Below are 20,054 nucleotides of genomic sequence, written 5' to 3' on the forward strand. Positions count from 1 at the left end.
TTCTTGGAGGTAATTCTCTCAATATGCATGCTATTCCTCTTCTCCATAACAAGGGTCTTCTGAAAATAACCCACGAGCCTGCAAAAGGTCACCAATCCCCACCCCCCAAAATTGTCTATAGCATGTGAGAGAAAAGTTTACATTAACTCACTTTTTTTTTTTTTTTTTTTAACTTGGAAGAAAAAAAGTAGCGAGTCATTTAACAAAACACTTTGAAACTAAAAATTGAGTACATAGAACATAGTGATCAGATGCCTTTCACATCTCCTGAGTGTCTTGATGAACACAGGGGTCCAGAGGCAATAAAAGAAGAACATCCAAGGTGAGTTATGAGTTTGCCAGAGGATGTGAGATAGATTTTTACTGAGAGATATTTAAGAAACAGGTCATGACCCTTTCATCTGGAATGATTTCAAAGAAGCCTGCTGGGTGAGGGGAAATTCCGTAATAAGATCAGCGGCCAGTTTTCCCACCCTGAGGCTCTGAGACCCTGTAGACAGCCCAGCTCACAAGTCTGAGGAGGGGACCGTGCGGCATCCTGGCTTTGCATATGTTGATTTTATCTCTTGCTAGATCCCTGGTATAATGAGATGTTTAAAATTGTTCTAAGTTTCAGTTGTTATTTTTATTCATAAAGGGAACAAGAAAGAGAAAGAAAACAAAATCACACTGATACAAAATAATCATATCTCATAATTTATAATCAGAATATATATTTATATGTATAAATACATATATATCACTGAATACATGTGTTATGCTTCTATTTTTCACATATTGTGACTATAAAAAACAAACCATATGTCATTACATTTATCCAACCTCTTGCTCATCTGGAAAGACTTTTTTTCCCTCAAGTTTCTAAGAGTCTTTAATGTGAACCAATTAAAACATTGCAATTTCTCAAAGTCTTCTGTAAAAAGAAGTAACCTCAGCCATTAGAATATTTAAAAATTGAAATCTGTATCCTAAAAAATGCTGAAAATGCAAAATGGAGTTATGAACACTTTTTCTTATTCATGATGTCTTATAATCAGGCTTGCCCCCTGCCTGAAACTTGCTCAGGGCTGGTGCTGCCACATCATATTTTATCAGATGTATTGCAAAGATATGCCCAGTTTTTTGGTGATATTGAAATGATATAATCATAGACTGAAGGCTAATTTATAAAGCCCTCTAGGCTATTATCATATTTTTAAGTAGAATTTTATCTAATTTAAAACAATCCATTGTTTGACTATTTTATTCTTCAAACGTAGAGAATTGGGCTTCCCTGGTGGCGCAGTGGTTGAGAGTCCGTCTGCCGATGCAGGGGACACGGGTTCATGCCCCGGTCTGGGAAGATCCCACGTGCCGCGGAGCGGCTGGGCCCGTGAGCCATGGCCACTGAGCCTGCGCGTCCGGAGCCTATGCTCCGCAACGGGAGAGGCCACAACAGTGAGAGGCCCACATACAGCAAAAAAAAAAAAAAAAAAAAAAAAAAAGTAGAGAATTAATTTCTACAATTTCATTTTGTAATAAATTACCCCAAATAATTTATCTCTGAACTCAGAAACAGTTCTATGGCCTCAGTACTGGGTTCTAATCCTGACACCTTCTGACTGAAAAGTAAATTGTTTCTGTGTTGGAACGCTGTCAGAGGAAGTAAAGACTGATTTTTCACTTCCATTTTAATAAAAATCTTTTTATCCTCATAGAGCACACCAGGGTATTAGCTGTGAGCCCTGTCTAATGCTGAAGAAAAGTAGATTCTCCCTTTCTTTCTCATAAATCTAGTGCATGGTCAGCATCCTCCTCCTCCATAAACACTGATCAACTAACTCTAGAAGTCAAAGTCTGGATATTAGACCTTTTTCTCCACCGCTTCCTCTCAACACTAGGCATAATGCATAGCAAAAAAGGCAACTCACTGAATATTTTAAATTTGGCTTTGACTTATTAAGCAGCAATTTGCATTTAATGTTTTTCTGGACAGTTGTCCTACATAAATGTATCATTTAGGACAGTTGACATTAATGAAAACAATCAAGTATAAATTACAATTTCAGGGCAACGTTTGACTTAGCACATGGATGAAAGCGTAAAGCCATTCATTTCAGTGGGTAGCACGTTATACCAACCACCTGATTAGGTGATTGCTTTTTTACATTTTCACCTGTGATTCATATATTGGCTTAGTTATAGGCAACCAATGTAGAAAATATTTCAGGAGCAAGTCCTCTAAGATAATTGAGATAGCTACCATTTATTAATGCCTACTAAAAGCAAAACTCTGAGTATATTACTGTTTCATCCTCATAATATACAGTGAGTTAAATATTTTTTCCTCCATTTTACAAATAACGAGGCAGGGGCTTAGAACGGTAACCAAGTTGCTTAAAGCCGCATCTGGATCTGAATCCAGATCATACTGCCTGTCTAGAGGAAGGCTCTACAAAGCAGTGGTGGGAATCTCTGCAGTATCTCCTAACCTCCTCAGAATCTGCATTGACTTCTGTCTGAATCCATTCACAGCCGCCAGATGGCTAAGATAGCAAGAGGACTAAAAAATAAACAATTGGCAATTCCAGGTATTTTATAGTTTAGCTTTTATTTTAAAAGTGTTTGATTTTTGGTTTATTCACAATGTTGTATAACCAGCACCACTGTCTACTTCCAGAACCTTTTCATTACTCTCAAAAGAAAACCTGTACCATTAGCAGTTATTCCCCACTGCCCCTTTCCCAGCCCTTGACAACCACTGAAGTACTTTCTCTCCGTATATTTGCCTATTCCGTGCACATATCATATAAATGGAATTGCTCAATACATGCATGTAACTTCTTTTACTTAGCCTAATATTTTCAAAGTTCATCAATGTTGTAGCATGAATCAGTACATCATTGCGTTTTATGATTGCATAATATTCCATTATATGTATACATAACATTTTTGTTTAACTATTCATCAATTGATGAACACTTGGTTTGTTTCCAATTTTGAGCTACTGTGAATAATGCTGCTATAAATAATTGTCTGGACTATGCTTTTAATTCCCTTAGGTAAAGTAGAATTCTAGAAGAATTCTAGAAGTAGAATTGATGGCTTATGTTTAACTTATCAAGAGACTGCCAGAGTGCTTTCTAAAGTGACTGTGGGGCTTCCCTGGTGGCGCAGTGGTTGAGAGTCCGCCTGCCGATGCAGGGGACACGGGTTCGTGCCCCGGTCCGGGAAGATCCCACATGCCGCGGAGCGGCTGGGCCCGTGAGCTGTGGCCACTGAGCCTGCGCGTCCGGAGCCTGTGCTCCGCAAAGGGAGAGACCACAACAGTGAGAGGCCCGCCTACCACAAAAAAAAAAAAAAAAAAAGCTAAAGTGACTGTGGAGATTCCATTTTTGAAGAATCAGATCCATGAGTTTTGGAGATGTCACCCAATTGACTTTTCACCCTTTCCAACAGCTACAGATTTCACTTTCTGATGAAGAAGGTGGAACGTTGAAAGAACATAGGATTGAGAGCAGAGTAAGGGAATGAGACAGGTCTTGGCAAAGAGAGTTTGTTCTTATAGTTTTCTCTAGATTGATGTGAAAACAGAATGCAAGGAGCAAAGAAGGAGGCAGCCTGAGGTTGGGTATTGGAAAGAGTCATTTTGGAAGAACTGCTATACTGAGTGCGGTTGAGCAGGAAGTTGGAAGAACAGAATTTAAGAGGCAGACAAGCGAATATCTGGTATTTGAAAAGCGTTTTGAATGCTCATGAGGTGTAAGGTATGAGTCAGGGGGTGAATTCTATGGGTTTTCTCTCTTCCACATCCAGAGGTGTGATGGTGTGAATGACAACTGGTTAAATAAGTATAACAAATTTTAATTTTTTCTTTAATTGAGAATAAAAATATTCCTTTTATTGGCAATGAGGATGGATCAAAATAAATATTTATAAAGCACCCAAGAGCGTAATTTACTAAAATATACTCTTCTTTTAGATTAAAAACTTGAGTCTACTGATTCTAGAAAGGGTGCCATAAGTATCATAGATTACTAATGCTGAAAATCTTTACAAATAGAGTTTTTAAAACTAGATTTTTAAAAAAATTATTTAGATTAAATTCACATAACAAAACCAAACTGTTTAAAATGAACAATTCAGTGGTATTTAGTACATTCACAGTGTTGTGTAACCACCAACTCCATCTAGTACCAAAACATTTCAATCACTGCAAAAGAAAATATGCCTTCTCCATTAAGCAGTTTCTTCTCATCCTCAGGAAACTACGAATCTGTATTCTGTCTTGTGGACTTACTTAATCTGGATATTTCAAATAAATGGAATCATACAGTAGCCTTTTGTGTCTGGGCTTCTATCACTTAGCTTGTTTTCGAGCATCTGTCACATTGTAGCATCTGTCAGTACTTCTTTTTATGGCTGAATAATATTCTTTATATGTATATACCACAACTTGTTAATCCATTCACCCATTGATGGACGTTTGTGCTGTTTCCACCCTTTGACTATTGGGAATCAGTGCTGTTATGAACATGTATGCCTATACATGTATTTGTTTGAGAACCTGTTTTCAGTTCTTTCGGGTTACAACTAGAAATGAATTGCTGGGTTGTATAGTAATTCTATGTTTAACTTTTAGAAGAGCTACTAAACTGTTTTCCACAGCAGCTGAACCATTTTACATTCCTGCCAGCAGTATATGAGGGCTCCAATTTATCCACATCTTTGTCAATACTACTTTTCTTTTCTTTCCTTTTCTTTTCCTTTCTTTTCTTTTCTTTTCTTTTCTTTTCAATAACCATCTTTGTAGGTGTAAAGTGGTATTTCATTGTGGTTTTGATCTACACTTTTTCTGATGACTAAGGATATTGAACATCTTTTCATGTGCTTGTTGGTCATTTGTATAACTTCTTTGGAAAAATGTTTATTCATGTTCTTTACCCATTTTTTAATTGTGTTGTTGAATTGTAAGATACACAAGGCCACACTTAGCTGTATCAGTTGGATCCTGGAAAGTTCAATTCACCCATTTTGAATGGTCACCTAGAAAAATATGATCTTAAATGTACAACTTTTGGAAGATATATTTCACTGGCTTATTTTTGATAACTCCAAGTTTACAATCTGAATTTAAAAGAACCAACCAATCAAACGTTCGGGGTTTGAACTTATGATCTATCTGATCAGGAGATAGAAACAGTGTAAAGCATGTGTATCCTTATTTTACAATGTGAAAGAAACCTCTAGAACTTGAAATATATTAATTAAGTGAAATATATTTTTAAAAATACTTAAAAAAAATGAAAGATGCTAAAATAATCAATAGCATTCCAGAGACTTATCTGACCTTTTTCAGTCTCAACATTTTGTGCTAAACTTACCCACTCCGCAAAGTCATCTAGGGGCAGTGAGAATCAGGGGTAGGTCCGTGCAGTAGGCTGGTTTCTATTTCCTAATCCAAATTATTTTTTGTTCCAAAGACCAACTTCTTTTTTTTTTTTTTAAGGTACATTCTCAGAGATTACTTCTTTTTTTTACAAAATTAACTTTATTTATTTATTTTTGGCTGCATTGGGTCTTTATTGCTGTGTGCGGGCTTTCTCTAGTTGCGGGGAGAGGGGGCTACTCTTTGCTGTGGTGCGTGGGCTTCTCATGGCGGTGACTTCTCTTGTTGCGGAGCACGGGCTCTAGGCATACGGGCTTCAGTAGTTGTGGCTCGCAGGCTCTAGAGCACAGGCTCAGTATTTATGGCACACAGGCTTAGCTGCTCCGCGGCATGTGGGATCTTCCCTGACCAGGGCTCGAACCCGTGTGCCCTGCATTGGAAGGCGGATTCTTAACCATTGCACCACCAGGGAAGTCCCAAAGACCAACTTATTAGATCTCTGGCTAAGATTCATGCCCTCCCTAGCCCCATTCTCCTGACTATGGATCACCTGCTGCTCAGGGAATTTTTCTTTCTCTTCGCTTTGAAGGGGAAAAGGCAAGTTTCTATTACATACTCATTTCCAGAAAGGGTGAGATCTGTTTCCACTGTGAGATCACACATAAGGATTCTAGTTTCATAGGCCTTCCTATCGGCAAAATGTGGGAATACATTCAGCAAATGTTTATCAAGCTCCTTCTACCTTATTCCAAAGTCTATCAAGGCCCTGGGTGCAGAGAGGTGAAAAGACAGATAGAATCACTCCTTATAGAGAGCTTATATTTGAGTGGGAGAAATAAGTACCAAGCACATATGTAAATAAACATGCTTTATAGTGCTATCAAGTTATAAGTTGGTTATAAGTGCTATTAAGCAAAGAAAATTAGATATTGTGGTTGGAAGTCTCTGCCTGTGGAAGAAGCAACAGTAAATCCAGTGACCATTAAAGCTAGAGAAGTTCTCTCTTAAGTGCTGACATCATCTCTACATGTAAAGCATCATCTCTTACAGCTGGAAATTTAGCGAAGTGTCAGTGTGATACAAGCAAATTTTATGACCTACCTAAAATTTTCTATTATGTCCATGAATATCTGAAAGAATGTTTCAATAACAAGCTGATTCATGAGTGAATGAATAGTAGCTTTTTAACAAATAAATAACATTTATATCCTTTTAAATGATTCGTTAAGACATTTATTTCAAAAATTCACTTTCTGTAACAATGAGAAAAATTCCTACCCCCAATAAATCATGGCTAGCAAAGATGCTCCTGCCTTTGCTTGTCAATGACCAGTAATTATGAAAGTAGGAACCTGAGTTGTCAAACCATGGCAGCATGACCTCGGCTTGATTACCCCTCCCTCTTATGAATGTGATACGGACTCTGTATAACCACAGAGCAAAGACTGTACCACTGCACCAATGAATATTTGTTAAATCATGTATTGTCAAAGCCATTTTTAAAGTGAGTTCAGTAAGTAATGGGGTATTAATTAGAGGCCAATAGAATGAAATCATACTGCTCTAGCTTGCCAACGACATACCTGTGTGTCAAAAAGAAGTGTCTGTGACCAGCATGCTAGTATTGCATGCCAATAATCTGAGCAGGTGGTCAGTAGAGACTTTTGCTAGGAGCCAGATCTTTTTCCCCATGAATAGCTTGGTAAGGTCCAGGCACTCATTTCTCCCTGAATTAGAAATTATTTCACTTCAGATTGCTAGGGTACCTGTTCATAAAGCCAAGGAAGTGTTTTTAGCAGTTCTTTCACAAGCAGAGAATGACTTACTGTGTTCAGAATTTTTTAATCTGGTTTATTAGATAAACTCAAAATATCTACTTTACTGGATACAGTTAAAATATCTGTTAGGTGCCTTCTTTCTTCTTTACAAACAGGATAATTGAAAATGTTGTTTTGGTGGAATCTTCTCAGAAGACCACATAATGACCGTTTAAATTAGCCCTACTTCATTTCACATTTGCTTATTTTACTGTTGTTTCCCAGAACTGTATTTTTTTTTACAATTAGAACATCTGAATTTTAATTACATTACCATCAAGAAGCTCATTAAAGTCACTTAATTGGCAACATTTCAAAAAAAACCTTAGCTGGGTTTAATATATTTTAAAGAGTTACTGTCAAAGTATAATTTCACCATTACAAACAGCTTGGCAACAACATTTGCATAAAGATCTGTCAGTTTCTGAAAAATGCTCAAATGTTGGGAAAATCAGATTCGTTAAGTTGCCTTTACTGAAACAGTCTAGAAATGGAGAACTTGTCACATACATTCATCTTTGTAACCCCTGCACTACCCAGAATACTCCCATGCACAGTATAGGTTCTCAAAAAATGTTTCTTGAAGGAAATAAATCATACATTTTATACGTTGGAGAAGATTTTTTTTTAATTTAAACCTCAAAATTCCCTCATTTGTGTTAAATTTAACAAGATACCCATTTTTTTGCTGCTTTTTTCTCATTCACTCTGACAAATATTTGATGATCATTTAGAATTTTGAAACCTTTGAAAATAGCTCTAAGGCCAGCATTGCAGGGTTGAAATTTGAGGTTATTTTGAAATGGCATCATTTTTTATGGTTTTCCTCTTACACCTACTAGAATCTCACCCCCAGAGTACTGATGTCATTTGAACTTGCATTGTAGTTACTCACATTCATATCTCATCTTTACAAGCCTTAAGCTCTACCCACAGATATGCATACTGTTTAACATACATGTCTTCTGTGGGGGAGGGTCACCTATAGTACCTGAGTCAGTGGCTTGCAATTGCATTTGTTGAATGAATGCATGAAAATCCCTAGTTTGCGATATGTGAAGGATGATTCTACCCTGCAGCATGAATCAGGATGTTGGGACAACCTCCTCCCCAAATCACATATGAAAGAATAAAATGTGGCAAAGGATAGTTATTATTATAATTCACTTCCTACAAATGGAAAAGGTAAGACGTTTAATCATCCCTTTTAGTTTCGTATTTTCTACTAAAATCTTTGTACTTTATGTACCTCTTATTTTCCAAGCCAAAAGAAAAATCTAGTAAAGCTGTACAAAATGTGAATGTTAAAAAAAAAAAATTAGAAAACAACCCTGCCACTCTAGTTGCTGCCTTGCTCTGCACTATATCCTCAAAGCATTGTCAGGTATACAGACAGCCTCAATAAATGGTTGTTGAATGGATGAATAAGCACATAAACACACACTGATAGTCCTGAGGAGCGCCTGAGGGGTCAGGGGAGGCTGCATCAGCTGTGATGTAGAAAAGCCGAGTCTTCCATGAAGACAGAATCGTTCAATCATTCACTGGTTGGCGAGCTTCTACCATACGCTATGTTCCAAGATATGGTCTGTGAAGATTCCTCTAGGATAGCACCATCGAATAGCACTTTCTGCGATGATGAAAATGTTCTACATAGAATATCTACAATGTTATTTTACAGACCATGGAGAATCCCTGGAGGTTTCTACTTGGGAAAATGACGCAGTTAGATCTGTCTTGTAGAAGTTTCCTCTGTGGCAGTGGGAACCAAGGCCTGAGGCTGGAGACCACTCCTTGCACATTGATATTAAACACCATGTTTGCATATTCCACAAAGGCAGAAGATAAGTTGGGATAACAAGACTTCCTTATTATACAAATAATAATTACAAAATTGCCCTGCCGTCTCCCTTAACAGAGTGTTAGAAAAGGACTGTTGGCTCGTCTCCCCTTCCTAGCTGGAGAGAGCGAATGGGGAGAAAATTATGCAGAAATCTCTTGGGCTTGCTTCACAGGCTGCTCCATGTGGAACAGAAGAGGAAAGTAGTAGCTGCCCTCTGACCCTGAGGGCATCGGCAGTTGTATAGATGTGCAGAGGAGGGACTGTGGCCAGTCCTGAATCTGTGAGGGTGTTGCCCGGGCTCCCTGACCTCCACCAAGTACCCTTCCTGACAGGTGAGGTGGGTGGGACTCTGTGGCCTGAATGGGAGCATGATTTCAAAAAGTCATAGGAGAAAGAGTGCTGGACTGAGAAAGGTCTGAAAATGCTAGAAGAGTCTGTGGTATATGACCTTTGAGGTCCCTGCCTGCTGTAAGTTTCCATGCCTGGATTGACATGACATGATATTGACATGACAGAATGACAGAAGATGTGAGGGTCTTCTACCTGACACTGGAAAGAATCAAACCAAGGATGGGGAAAAATCATCCAGGGCAGTTGAATGCTGGGAACCATGTCAATGGAAAGTCCTCTCAACAGCGGCTTCATTATACTTTCAGCATTCATTTAAGACATCTTCTGGTGACCTGGTGTGGCTCTTTTTAATTCTGTGGCCATCACAGAGATGGCGTACTGCCTGTGTTTCTAATTGATGGGGACAGTTGTTGACAGAGCATTGCCTTTGGGATTGCTGGCATTATGGCTCTTTTTTTTTTTTCCTTTTCCAAAATAAACCCTATAACATAGAAATAAAACCCCAGAATAATCTCACAGATGTAACATTTTCCTCCTCCAGCTGTTGAAGTCCATTTTATCTAATTTTTTGTTTTATTTAGTTTGGTGTGGCTTAGCAATCAGAAAACAGTTAACCATTACTCATTCTAAAAAGGGATCCAAAATAGGAACATTTCCAAATTTGAAGCATTTCTTAAAAGGAGCCTGGATCCAAAATTCTGACTTTATCTTTATCAAATGCTTTTGGCAATGTTGAAGAAATCTTCTGGGAGAAATTTAATAAACATATCTTGGAGGGACAGCACAGAGTGCAAACGTCAGGGTGCCTCTAAAAAATGCATTGCCAACCTGATTTCTGAACAATGCTTTTGCACACTCTGAGCTGTGTGTTCCAGCATTTGGAGTTCTAATTACAAAAATCCAAAACTGCTTCTAGATTCTTCTCCTCCATGACCACCCTAATATTATTCGAGCACTTGCCTAACATAAGCATTTCCTTCTCTGATAGAAACTGGAACCTGAAATTAATGCACACAGAGAAAATCATAGCATTTTCACTTCTGACTTTATTCTTTTTTCCCTCAAAGGAACAGGTGATAAAACACTGTCTGTGTCCAAAGCAAAAGGTATGGCCTCCTTTTCTCTTCTTTCAGAGTGCCAGAAAATGTAAACAATATTTAGGTTGAACTTCTGAGTCCTCTGAATTTTCTGTCAGCCTTCAGAACAACATTCGTTTGTTTGTTTATACAAACATTTAACAGCATAAAGAGTAAAACAAGCAAACAGTCTGAGGCATTTATAGGAAGTGTTCAGATTGTGATACAGTCTTGTATCTGCATCGTTTTTACTCTGACAAAGAAAAACATTGCTTTAGAAAGTGGGTCATGTGGGTGTATAAGTGCTTCGTGGACAGGCCGGATATGCCATGGTTCTGGTCTGAGTACCACTGAAACACAAAGGGAAGAAACCTATTTTATTCCTGCAGACACACAATGCATCCAGCTTTGGCTTTTTGTGCTCTCAGGACCTGATAATTTTTCTAATATTATGGCTGGAATTCTACCTAAGAACACTTGCATAAATAAAATAGGTTACAGGTAAACATTTAGAACAGGAAGATTTAAAGCCTTTTTATTAACCTTCACTACTGTTTCATGTTTCAAACTTCTATTTGAGATCTCGGTAGCTGAACTTCCACAGCGGCCAGCATCCTGGGTTCCAGAGCTGGGGTGTTAGGTCAGTTACTTTGCTTCTCTGGAGCTTGGTTTCCTCATTTGAAAAATGAGGGGGTTGGATTTGATTTCCTCTAAGGCTCCTCCTAGCTCAAAAATTCCATGAATCTAATTCCTATCTGTTGCAGAAAATTCACAATACATGTAACTGTAAACACCCTCCACAGGAGTTAAAAATAGTATCATTAAAAAAAAAAAAAACAGGAAGATGGTATTACAAATTTAAACTTTATTGCTGGAGAGTTGCCAGTAAGTTTATTGTTTTCACTGAATAAAGGTGGCTAGTATGTAATGCTACATACTTATGAGTTGAATTTACTTTGGGAGTCACAATTTCAAAAATGGGTGAAAGGGGTATAAAAATGATCAGAAAAATCTCACCGCACCCTCTTTAAATTATTTTAAGAAACCAGATTTCCAAAAGATGGGGGTTTCCTTTTCTAGGTGCTTGGGCAACATAAGCAAGTGAGGGAGAATTTATGTTCCCTGAAGAGGGCGAACAGTAGCCACCAGGGATCATCTGCCTTGCTTTGGCTTTTGCCTTATTTTCCTCTCTGTTTCCATTTCCCATTCTTCATGCAACTGGATTTCACAGCTAGCTCATTTCTTCATTTACTCAGTAAAAAATATGACCTTCTGTGATGGGCCGGTCACATGCCAGGCACTGAGAACACAGAGATGGAAGGATTCTCTAACTCTGGAGCCACATGATTTCAGGGAGCTTCTGAGGTCTCATAACATTCTGCGATTGCTTCTTACTGAATAAACAGAATCTTCTAGCTTCTTTGAGCCTCTCAGATTTTACAGGGACTCTAAGCACATAGCTACACTTAATACGTAGGATCACAGAACTATTGGATGTTTGAGCTAGAAGATCCTCTAATCTTGTGGATGCCTTTATTTTATATATGACTCCACTGGGATCAGCAGAGGTGACATGGTTTGCCTAGTGTCCTTCAGGGAGTTCATGAAAAATCCAAGAGTCATTTGCTAATATTCTGTCTACTCTACCTTCCAGCCTCCTTGTCAGGTTTTAGTGTTAAAGAAAAAAAAAAAAAAGAAGAGTCCTCCTTTTAGCTTAGGGGTCTAAGGCCATGAACATGAGTAAAACAAAATTATGTACCATTGCCTGGAAATCCACTTGTGCATTAACCAGAGCTTTAGCAATCTGTGCTGAGTTTTGAAAGTGCACATTATCTGCAACAAAGAGAGAGAGTTAAAGTGCTGTTAAATACCAGAAAGCATAGAGTGACAATGTACCGCCTGGAAATGAACACCAACAATTATCTAGTCATGCAGTTGACATTGTCAGCAGTGAGTAATCACACTCGCTTATGGAAATGTCCCTGACTCTTAGGTATTGACCCTGAGCACAGGCATAGGAGGATGCTTAATGTTTCTTAAACAAAGTGATGCTGGCTCAGTATTTTTATGTGTAAGAGTCTTGCTTAAACCTCACCATCTGCTGTTCCGTGGATGAGAAGATAGTCTACATTTCTGAAATATTCTGCTCTTGCCATCACAGTTGAATTCTGGAAAAGGGGAAAAATTAACATTTTAGTTGCTGCAAGTTCTAATAGAAAACTAGCTAAATCATTGTGCAATGGACTTAGCACCAATACTGAAATTATGTATTGCTTTGGTTGATAAATATTTAAGAGTCAGAGCAACACATTTTCATCATCATTTGCATTACTTCCATCTGATTCTTAGTTTGAAAAACTGAAAGTTTATGTGTCATATGTTACATATGAGTGAGACCTTAGGCATAAATGATGCCCGCTCAAGCTGTGTAGGAGTAGGGGGTGGGGAGGAGGATGAGGAAAAGGGAAGTTAGGCAAGGAGGATGGGGAAAGAAAAAATAGAATCCAAAAGGAGTCAATTCCTTTTTAGTGAGGTGTTTTGCAGCTGACAAAAGACCATCATACTTGCTTTGGGGACCCAGCAAAACTGTAAACTCTGAATGACTGCTTTACAATTATTTAGCACATTTGAAATAAATTAATGACCTAAATCAAGCAGAAAATGCTTACTTTATAATGCTCGAGATTATCATCCTTTGTTGGGAGGCCCATGAATCGCTCTGTGTAGATAGATGCTGTAAAATACATGAGTATCTGAGTATGCTGTTTGCATGTGATATGTGTCATTTCATTAACCAACCAGATCCCCCCCTCCACCCCGAGTTTGATAACTGCTCAGTTTCCCAGGTGGAGCTGCCGAGGAAGGTTCTTGCTTCCCTTCACTGTAACGCTCCACCCAAGTCATTCGCTCTGCAAGTTGCCTCAGTAGGGCTGGAGAAGCAATGCAGGAGAAGACTGTGGAAACAGGAGCAGCTGTTAGAAAGGGCTGCTCTTAAGCTTTTTCACTTCTACCCAAAGTTCTTCAGTGGGGGGAATGTTGAGCTAGGAATGACCTCATTATATTTTAAAAGAAATCAAAAATGGAGCCACCTCTAGTACATTTACTGGTGTCTTAATTAATTTGGGATGGAACTACGTCCCCCAAGTCCTCCCCGAAAACACACACACACACACACACACACACACACGTTTTCCTCTGAATGGAGAGTCCCTACAAGTCACAATTGTCTCATTTCCACCACAACACAGGGAAGAGGATCTGATGAAAGCTAATTTTCATGCATTTATTAGAGTTATTTCCAAATAATCGTCCTGCATTGATGTTCATCATAAAAATAGGCACACACAGAAGGTGTACTTCTTGAACAAATTTTTGTTTCTTTGATTTCTAGAGCAACGTTACAGGCAGCTGCAAACTGTGGCGTGGCGGTGATTTGCTTGGTCTCGTCCTGACTTTCCCTAAGATGCACTTAAAAGCTAATTCAGCTGCACCTGTGTGTCTGTGAAAACATAGAGTTAACTCTGATTTTAAAGATTTGGTTCATCAGGGGGCACATGGTTTTTGGAAGAGAATAACTTACATTGGGATTTGGAAGAGTCCTTCCTCGTCCTAAAATTGCTGTGATTATTGCAACATGATTATAATGAATCATATAAACAACCTCATTTATAGATTATATAGTTTTCCCAGTGATGCTGGGGTGAATTTTACTGCATAATTTGTTTTCCTAGCAACCTTAAATATAGAGTAATTATGTGTTAAATGTTTTCGCAGCAACATTTATGAAATGTTTCCATACCGTAATATTCCCAGCTGGAGACTGGAGCCACTGCTATTCCACATTTGAAAAGACCACTTCCTGAAGCAAGGGCCAGCGATGAAACATAACCTCCATAGGACTATAGAGACATTGTTACAAGTCAGTCCCAGATTGACTCTCATAAACTCTCTAAGGTATTTGTATAGCAATTCTACTCACAATAAGTGCTGATGGGAGCTGGGGAATATGGATAGGGTAGATTAAATGTCTATCTTGCACTCTTGGTAGCAAACTCCACCAGACATGACAACAATTTCAGCTTAGTCAATTACAAATACTTGGTGTGCTGATCCGAACTTGGTACGGGCAGTTTAAGAGATACTATAATTGCAATTTTTCTGCAAAATTCTTTTTCTCCCCCTCTATGTTTTTCCAACCAGGACCTTGCTATGGCAAAAACAGGATTTTTACTTTTAAAAAATGCACAAAAAGGAAGATCATTCCCCCAAAGTAAAAGCAAGATACTTCCCACAACGTGCAAAAAACTCCTGTGAGGCAGCACTTATATCTGTATATTTACTCATTTATTTTCATAACAGAACAACAAGGGAAGGACACAAGAACCTTTTGAGTAGTTTAAGACACGGCCAGAGTTTGTGTATAAGGTAGTGTTACGTATTCTGTTTTGAGGATTTCTGGCATAGCAGCTCAAAGGAGGAAAAGCCACTGGTGTCTTTAAAAATCTTACAGGCCCCCCCTCCCCAACTTAATGGAAAAATAAAGTAATACAAAAGGGGATACAAATTGCAGAGTCTGGAGTAGGTTTAGCACTCATCAATTTTCTTCCCCAGGGAATTGGTAGGTGATTCAGAAATGTGACCCTCATAACAGAAGGAGATGTGTGCCTGTGTCACTTGGAAATTTGAACCTTTTCCTAAAAATGAAGAAATGAACAGAGCATCACAGTAAAGCTCATCTCTCCCTGGAAGGCAAATTTGGTCTGTATGAACCTGTTGGGAGAGAGATGTTTCTTCTAGGAACATGGATTAAGCAGTGTTCTGGGACATGGACCCTCCTCCCCCCACCCCCCCACCCCAAATGTGTGTGCTAGATTAGGAAGTGACTCTCAGTGCTTATTCTTGCCTCAACACAGGAACGTCCTTACAAATCAAAAGAGGACAGTGTGACTCTCTAACTAAGGGTGTGCCTTGCTTTTAGGACTTTATTGCCACAAACTTCTGGGAATCATTTGCCCTCCGGTCAGGAGAGATCAGGAGAGATGGTATCATCCTTTGCTACAGAAAAGTCAGTCTTGAGAGAGGGTGAAAGAGAGAGTGGGAGTGAAAGCCCTACAGAACAAGGGAGAGACAGGAGGCTGACGTGGTGAAATCAGGCAGCAGGTCAGTGGCCTGGGTCTAGTCTTAATCCGTGAAATACATGGCCTGAGGGAATAAACTAAACCATCTTGATGAATTCAATTGTTAGAGAAAGAATGCTAACTAACTAGTTTACAGTCTTATGTTTCCAACTCTGGGGAATCTTATTAAGGACCCTTGGCTACAAAACACAGACTAAAAGTGGCAGCTCCAATTATACCGTGGCCTCCTTTCATTATACTTGGAGGAGAACTAAAATGTGTTTTAATAGAGGAAAAATATATTTTAAAATAGAAGGAACATGTGGGTTTAAAAATCATTTTGATAAGTGAAAATTCTCTATAAGGATCAAACTTTCACTTAAAACAAAAATAATCTGTTTTGATTAGCAGGTTAGCAACAACTATTACTGAAACAAAAGATTTCTTCTTCCTTCTTAATTTTTTTTTTCTTTTTCTTTTTTTTTGCGGTACGCGGGCCTCTCACTGCTGTGGCCTCTCCTGTTGCAGAGCACAGGCTCCGGACGCGCAGGCTCAGCGGCCATGGCTCACAGGCCCAGCAGCTCTGCGGCATGTGGGATCTTCCCGGACCGGGGCACGAACCCACGTCGCCCGCATCGGCAGGCGGACCCTCAACCACTGCGCAACCAGGGAAGCCCCTTCCTTCTTAATTTTTGATTTAAATGAAATTAGAGTAAGCCTGAGTCCTTTAGAAATATGATTACTGTTTATGGTTTTATTGGAAAAGTGTGATCACTGCAAATTATAATACTGGGTTCTGCTTCCTCTCCTATGCCCCAAGAACAGAAAATAGCATGGAGTGACATTCGAAATGAAAGCATTTGCATATAGTAAAAAGGGTTTTGAACATTTCCGTCCAAAACCTTAGGAATTATAAAAATATTAATTTGTATCTATTCAGTGATTAGATAATAGGGCAGTATGTACATAAAATTGTCATGCTTTCAACGTGAATACAAATTGCCTCTGGGAATTTGTAAAAACCAACTAGTGTAGCAGCAACACAATAAAAGAAGGTGTACTTGAAATTCTCAGGCAGCTCAGAAAAGCTGTTTCTATTGTAGAAATAAAGAGAAAAAAACCACCCGAGCTGACTTTTTTCTGCTCTCCCATGGGTGGGGCTCCAAGGCAGAGTGGGTGGCTGCAGAAAGAAAAGAACCCACGGAGCAGATTGGCCATGAGAATTCTAGAATTTTGTCCTTTGCACTTAGATGCCTTGCCATTTTGTTTAAATGAAGGATATCTTTAAAAACATTCTTAGAAGGGCACAGAATTTTGAGGGATTTATGGAATAGTACTCCGATGGGAGCTATAATGCAGATTGGAACATTTCACCTACAGACAATAATAATAACTAGCTAATGTTTGTATGGCCAAGGTCATTGCAACAGTCTTTGTGGTCCCACAGGCTCTGTGTCCTTTCTCCCCCGGCTCCCACCTCCCCTTGCTCACTGGCTCTCTTGATGTTCTTTGAACTCTCCAAGCGTGATCTAGCCCCAGGACTTCTACAAATGCTGCCACCCTCTGCCTGGAATTCTCTATCCCCAGAAATTGACATGGTCCACTCCCTCCCATTTGAAGTCTTAACTAAACAAACAAAAAAAGTCTCACCTGTCCTTCTAATCTAAAATTGCACCAATCCTGTATGATGCTCCTTGCTCCTTTCTTGCTTGGTTTTGCTTTTCTCCATTGCACTGATCATCATTTAACATCCTGTATATGTTACTTATTTATCTTGCTTATTGCCTTTCTCCCCAACCATTCCCAACTCAATAAAGGTAGAGATTTTTGTCTGTCTGGTTAATGAATGTCTCCCTAGCACTGACAATACAATCTGAAACACAGTGGGAATACAATAAATATTTGTTTAATGTATGACTTTCCTATTAACTCATCTAACTCTCACATTGACTTGATGAGGAAATCATTGTTGCATTTCGTGATGAGGAAACTGAGGCTCAGAATAAATTGAGAGTAAGCGGTGGAGATGGGACTCAACTTCAGGATGCCTGACGACAAGCCACTTCCTCTATATCCCTACATTAGGGCAACCTCTTTGGGAACTTTTAAGTTCAGAGTCTAATATAGTTCCATTAGAGGTGCATTTGTCCTACTTTTACATCGTTGATCGCACATAGCAATTCAAATTGCTTATAATTAGTCACTGGAAGAGAAGGGAGCTAAGATTAAATCACGAACTAATGCGTATTCAACACCACCTGGCTAGGTCTATATTAACAAAGCAAAGCCCATAAATGAGGTTGTTATTCTAATAATTTAGGCAAAACCCCTGCTGCTCTTCAATTGTCAGAATAATTGCTTCAATTTTCCTTCATATAAATTAGGGTTGTTTAACCTCAGCACTATTGATTTTGGGGTTTGGATAATTCTTTTTTGTTGGGTGCAGCCCTGTGCATTGTGGGATATTTAACAGCATCTCTGGCCTCTACCCACTAGATGCTAGTAGCACTCCCCTAGTTCTGACAACCAACTAGGTCTCCAGACATTGCCAAATGTCCCCTAAGGGGCAAAATTGCCCAGGTCAGAACCACTGTCATAACAGACACTTCCTAGGCATAGTCCTGTGTGCATAGTGGATGTCTAAGAGGAAGCTAAAAAACAGGCTACTGGACTTTAATTTGTGTGCTAGAAAAATGAAAGTGTAAGATAAAAAGATAAAAATGCCTTCTTTCCCCTTCTTAATCTGGATAATGGAGGGAAATGTAAGATTTGCAACTTATTGACCAATTGACCAAAGAAAAAAATTGCGTGGCTAGCTTTAGAATATTTCTCAGACCACTAAGGTATCTAATACTTAGTAGAAACAGGTACTTATGGAACACAGTGATAGCTAAACAAACCCAATTGTCATTCTCAACGTCTTTCTCTTTCCCTTCTCCAATTTCTCATAGGTCTCTGCTTATTATACTATAAAACAACACTAAGAGTTATGACCTATTCCTGCCCCCTTCTTCACTGCCTAAATTCAGGCCCTTGGTATTTGTTGCCAGTATTACTGCTCTCTTAGCCCTTTGGACCACTCTCTCCCCCAACATCAGGCTGCTTTTCCTTCTGCAGCCAAGAGTATCTTTCTAAGGCTTCAATTCCACTCCCTATTGACTTCAAGAACTACTAAAAGAGGTACCCATGGAATCAAATACATTTTGGTAATACTGTATTAAACAAAATTTAACAGGATTCTTTACTATAGGGGCTATATACACTATTATATAGACTTCATAGTTTACCAAATTATTAGACCAGAGAACATTTTCGCCAAATTTCCTGATACTAACATGACACATTTGGGGGAACATTGACTTACAGGATTAAATTCAGTTTAAACAGCATCATAGATATGTGAGATGGCCAATATTGCACTAAACACTTGAGAAACAAAGTTGAAGAAAGACAAAGTCCATTCCTTGATTCTTGTGAGAGCAAACAATGCACAAACAAGATAAAGCATGGCAGTTCCTATAAAAGTAGTATAAAGAGCTATTGGAGCACAAAAAGTCATATCTGAGTTGGATCTTAAAGAACAAGTAGGAATTTTGTGTTTTGGAGAGAGGAAGACATGGGGAATGGGAGAAGTGGATGGGCATTGCAGGTGTAAGGAACAGGACTGATCAACACATGGGAAAAAGGAAGCACAGATATAAAACAAATTATTCATAAAGTGTGGGGAGAAGTGGAGGGAGAGAGACTGGAAAAGTAGGTTGCAACCAGATTGCCAAGGGTCTTTCATGCAAGGATATGTGTTTGGGCACTAGGCTGAGGTCAACATGCAGCCCTGGAAAATATGTAAGCAAAAAGGCAACCTGGTAAGAATTGTGTTTTGGAACAATAACTTCGTTAGCAACATCGGAGTTTGTGAGACCAAAGCAAGGAGGCTAGTTAAGAAGCAACTGGAATAGTTAAACCTGTACCACCCAACCTATGGTCCATGTACGTGGACCCTCAGACTCCACCCTGGAGTATTGATCGATGGGGGGGTTGCCTGGAAACTGTTTTAACACGTTCTCCGGGTGATGCTTATGCAAGCTAAAGTTTGAGAAGCTCTGATTTAGATTACATGTAAAGAAACTTGAACTAAAGCAATGTCAGCGGGGATGATGAGAATAGACTCAAACGTTTGAAGGCAGAATTGATGGAATTTACTAATCAACAGAGTATTGGAGTCAGGAAGCAGGGGAAGCTGAAAATAGCTCTGAACTTACTAATTGGGGTGACTAGATGTGTGGTGAGGTCCTTATTAAAGATGAAGACTTGTTTTAAAGTAGACTATAATACGTTTAACTTGGGCAAGTTAAGCTTGAGGCCTCTGTAAGACATTTGGGAAATATGATCAGTAGCCATTTGAAATGTGGAGCTCAGAAGAGAGAGGAGGGGGCTGGTGGCAGGCATTTGGCAGTCATCATCATCTTTGAAACCACGTGGGTT

At 39.0% G+C, this 20,054-nt stretch overlaps 1 protein-coding gene across 2 annotated transcripts in view; it reads right to left on the reverse strand.

The window, feature by feature from the left end:
• Positions 1-10,405: 10,405 nt before the first annotated feature.
• Positions 10,406-20,054, reverse strand: part of FAP (fibroblast activation protein alpha) — a 73,833-nt gene continuing 64,184 nt past the window's right edge. For both annotated transcript variants that reach the window (XM_067026182.1, XM_067026183.1), the window contains 5 exons: positions 14,255-14,354; positions 13,125-13,189; positions 12,551-12,623; positions 12,215-12,288; positions 10,406-10,805 (listed from right to left, as the gene is read on the reverse strand). In XM_067026182.1, coding sequence (XP_066882283.1) covers positions 10,704-10,805; positions 12,215-12,288; positions 12,551-12,623; positions 13,125-13,189; positions 14,255-14,354 — 414 coding nt within the window. In that variant the 3' untranslated portion in view covers positions 10,406-10,703. The remainder of the gene's footprint in view (positions 10,806-12,214; positions 12,289-12,550; positions 12,624-13,124; positions 13,190-14,254; positions 14,355-20,054) is intronic.

Source organism: Kogia breviceps, chromosome 2 (assembly GCF_026419965.1).
Source record: "Kogia breviceps isolate mKogBre1 chromosome 2, mKogBre1 haplotype 1, whole genome shotgun sequence".
In the NCBI taxonomy this organism is placed as follows: domain Eukaryota; kingdom Metazoa; phylum Chordata; class Mammalia; order Artiodactyla; family Physeteridae; genus Kogia; species Kogia breviceps.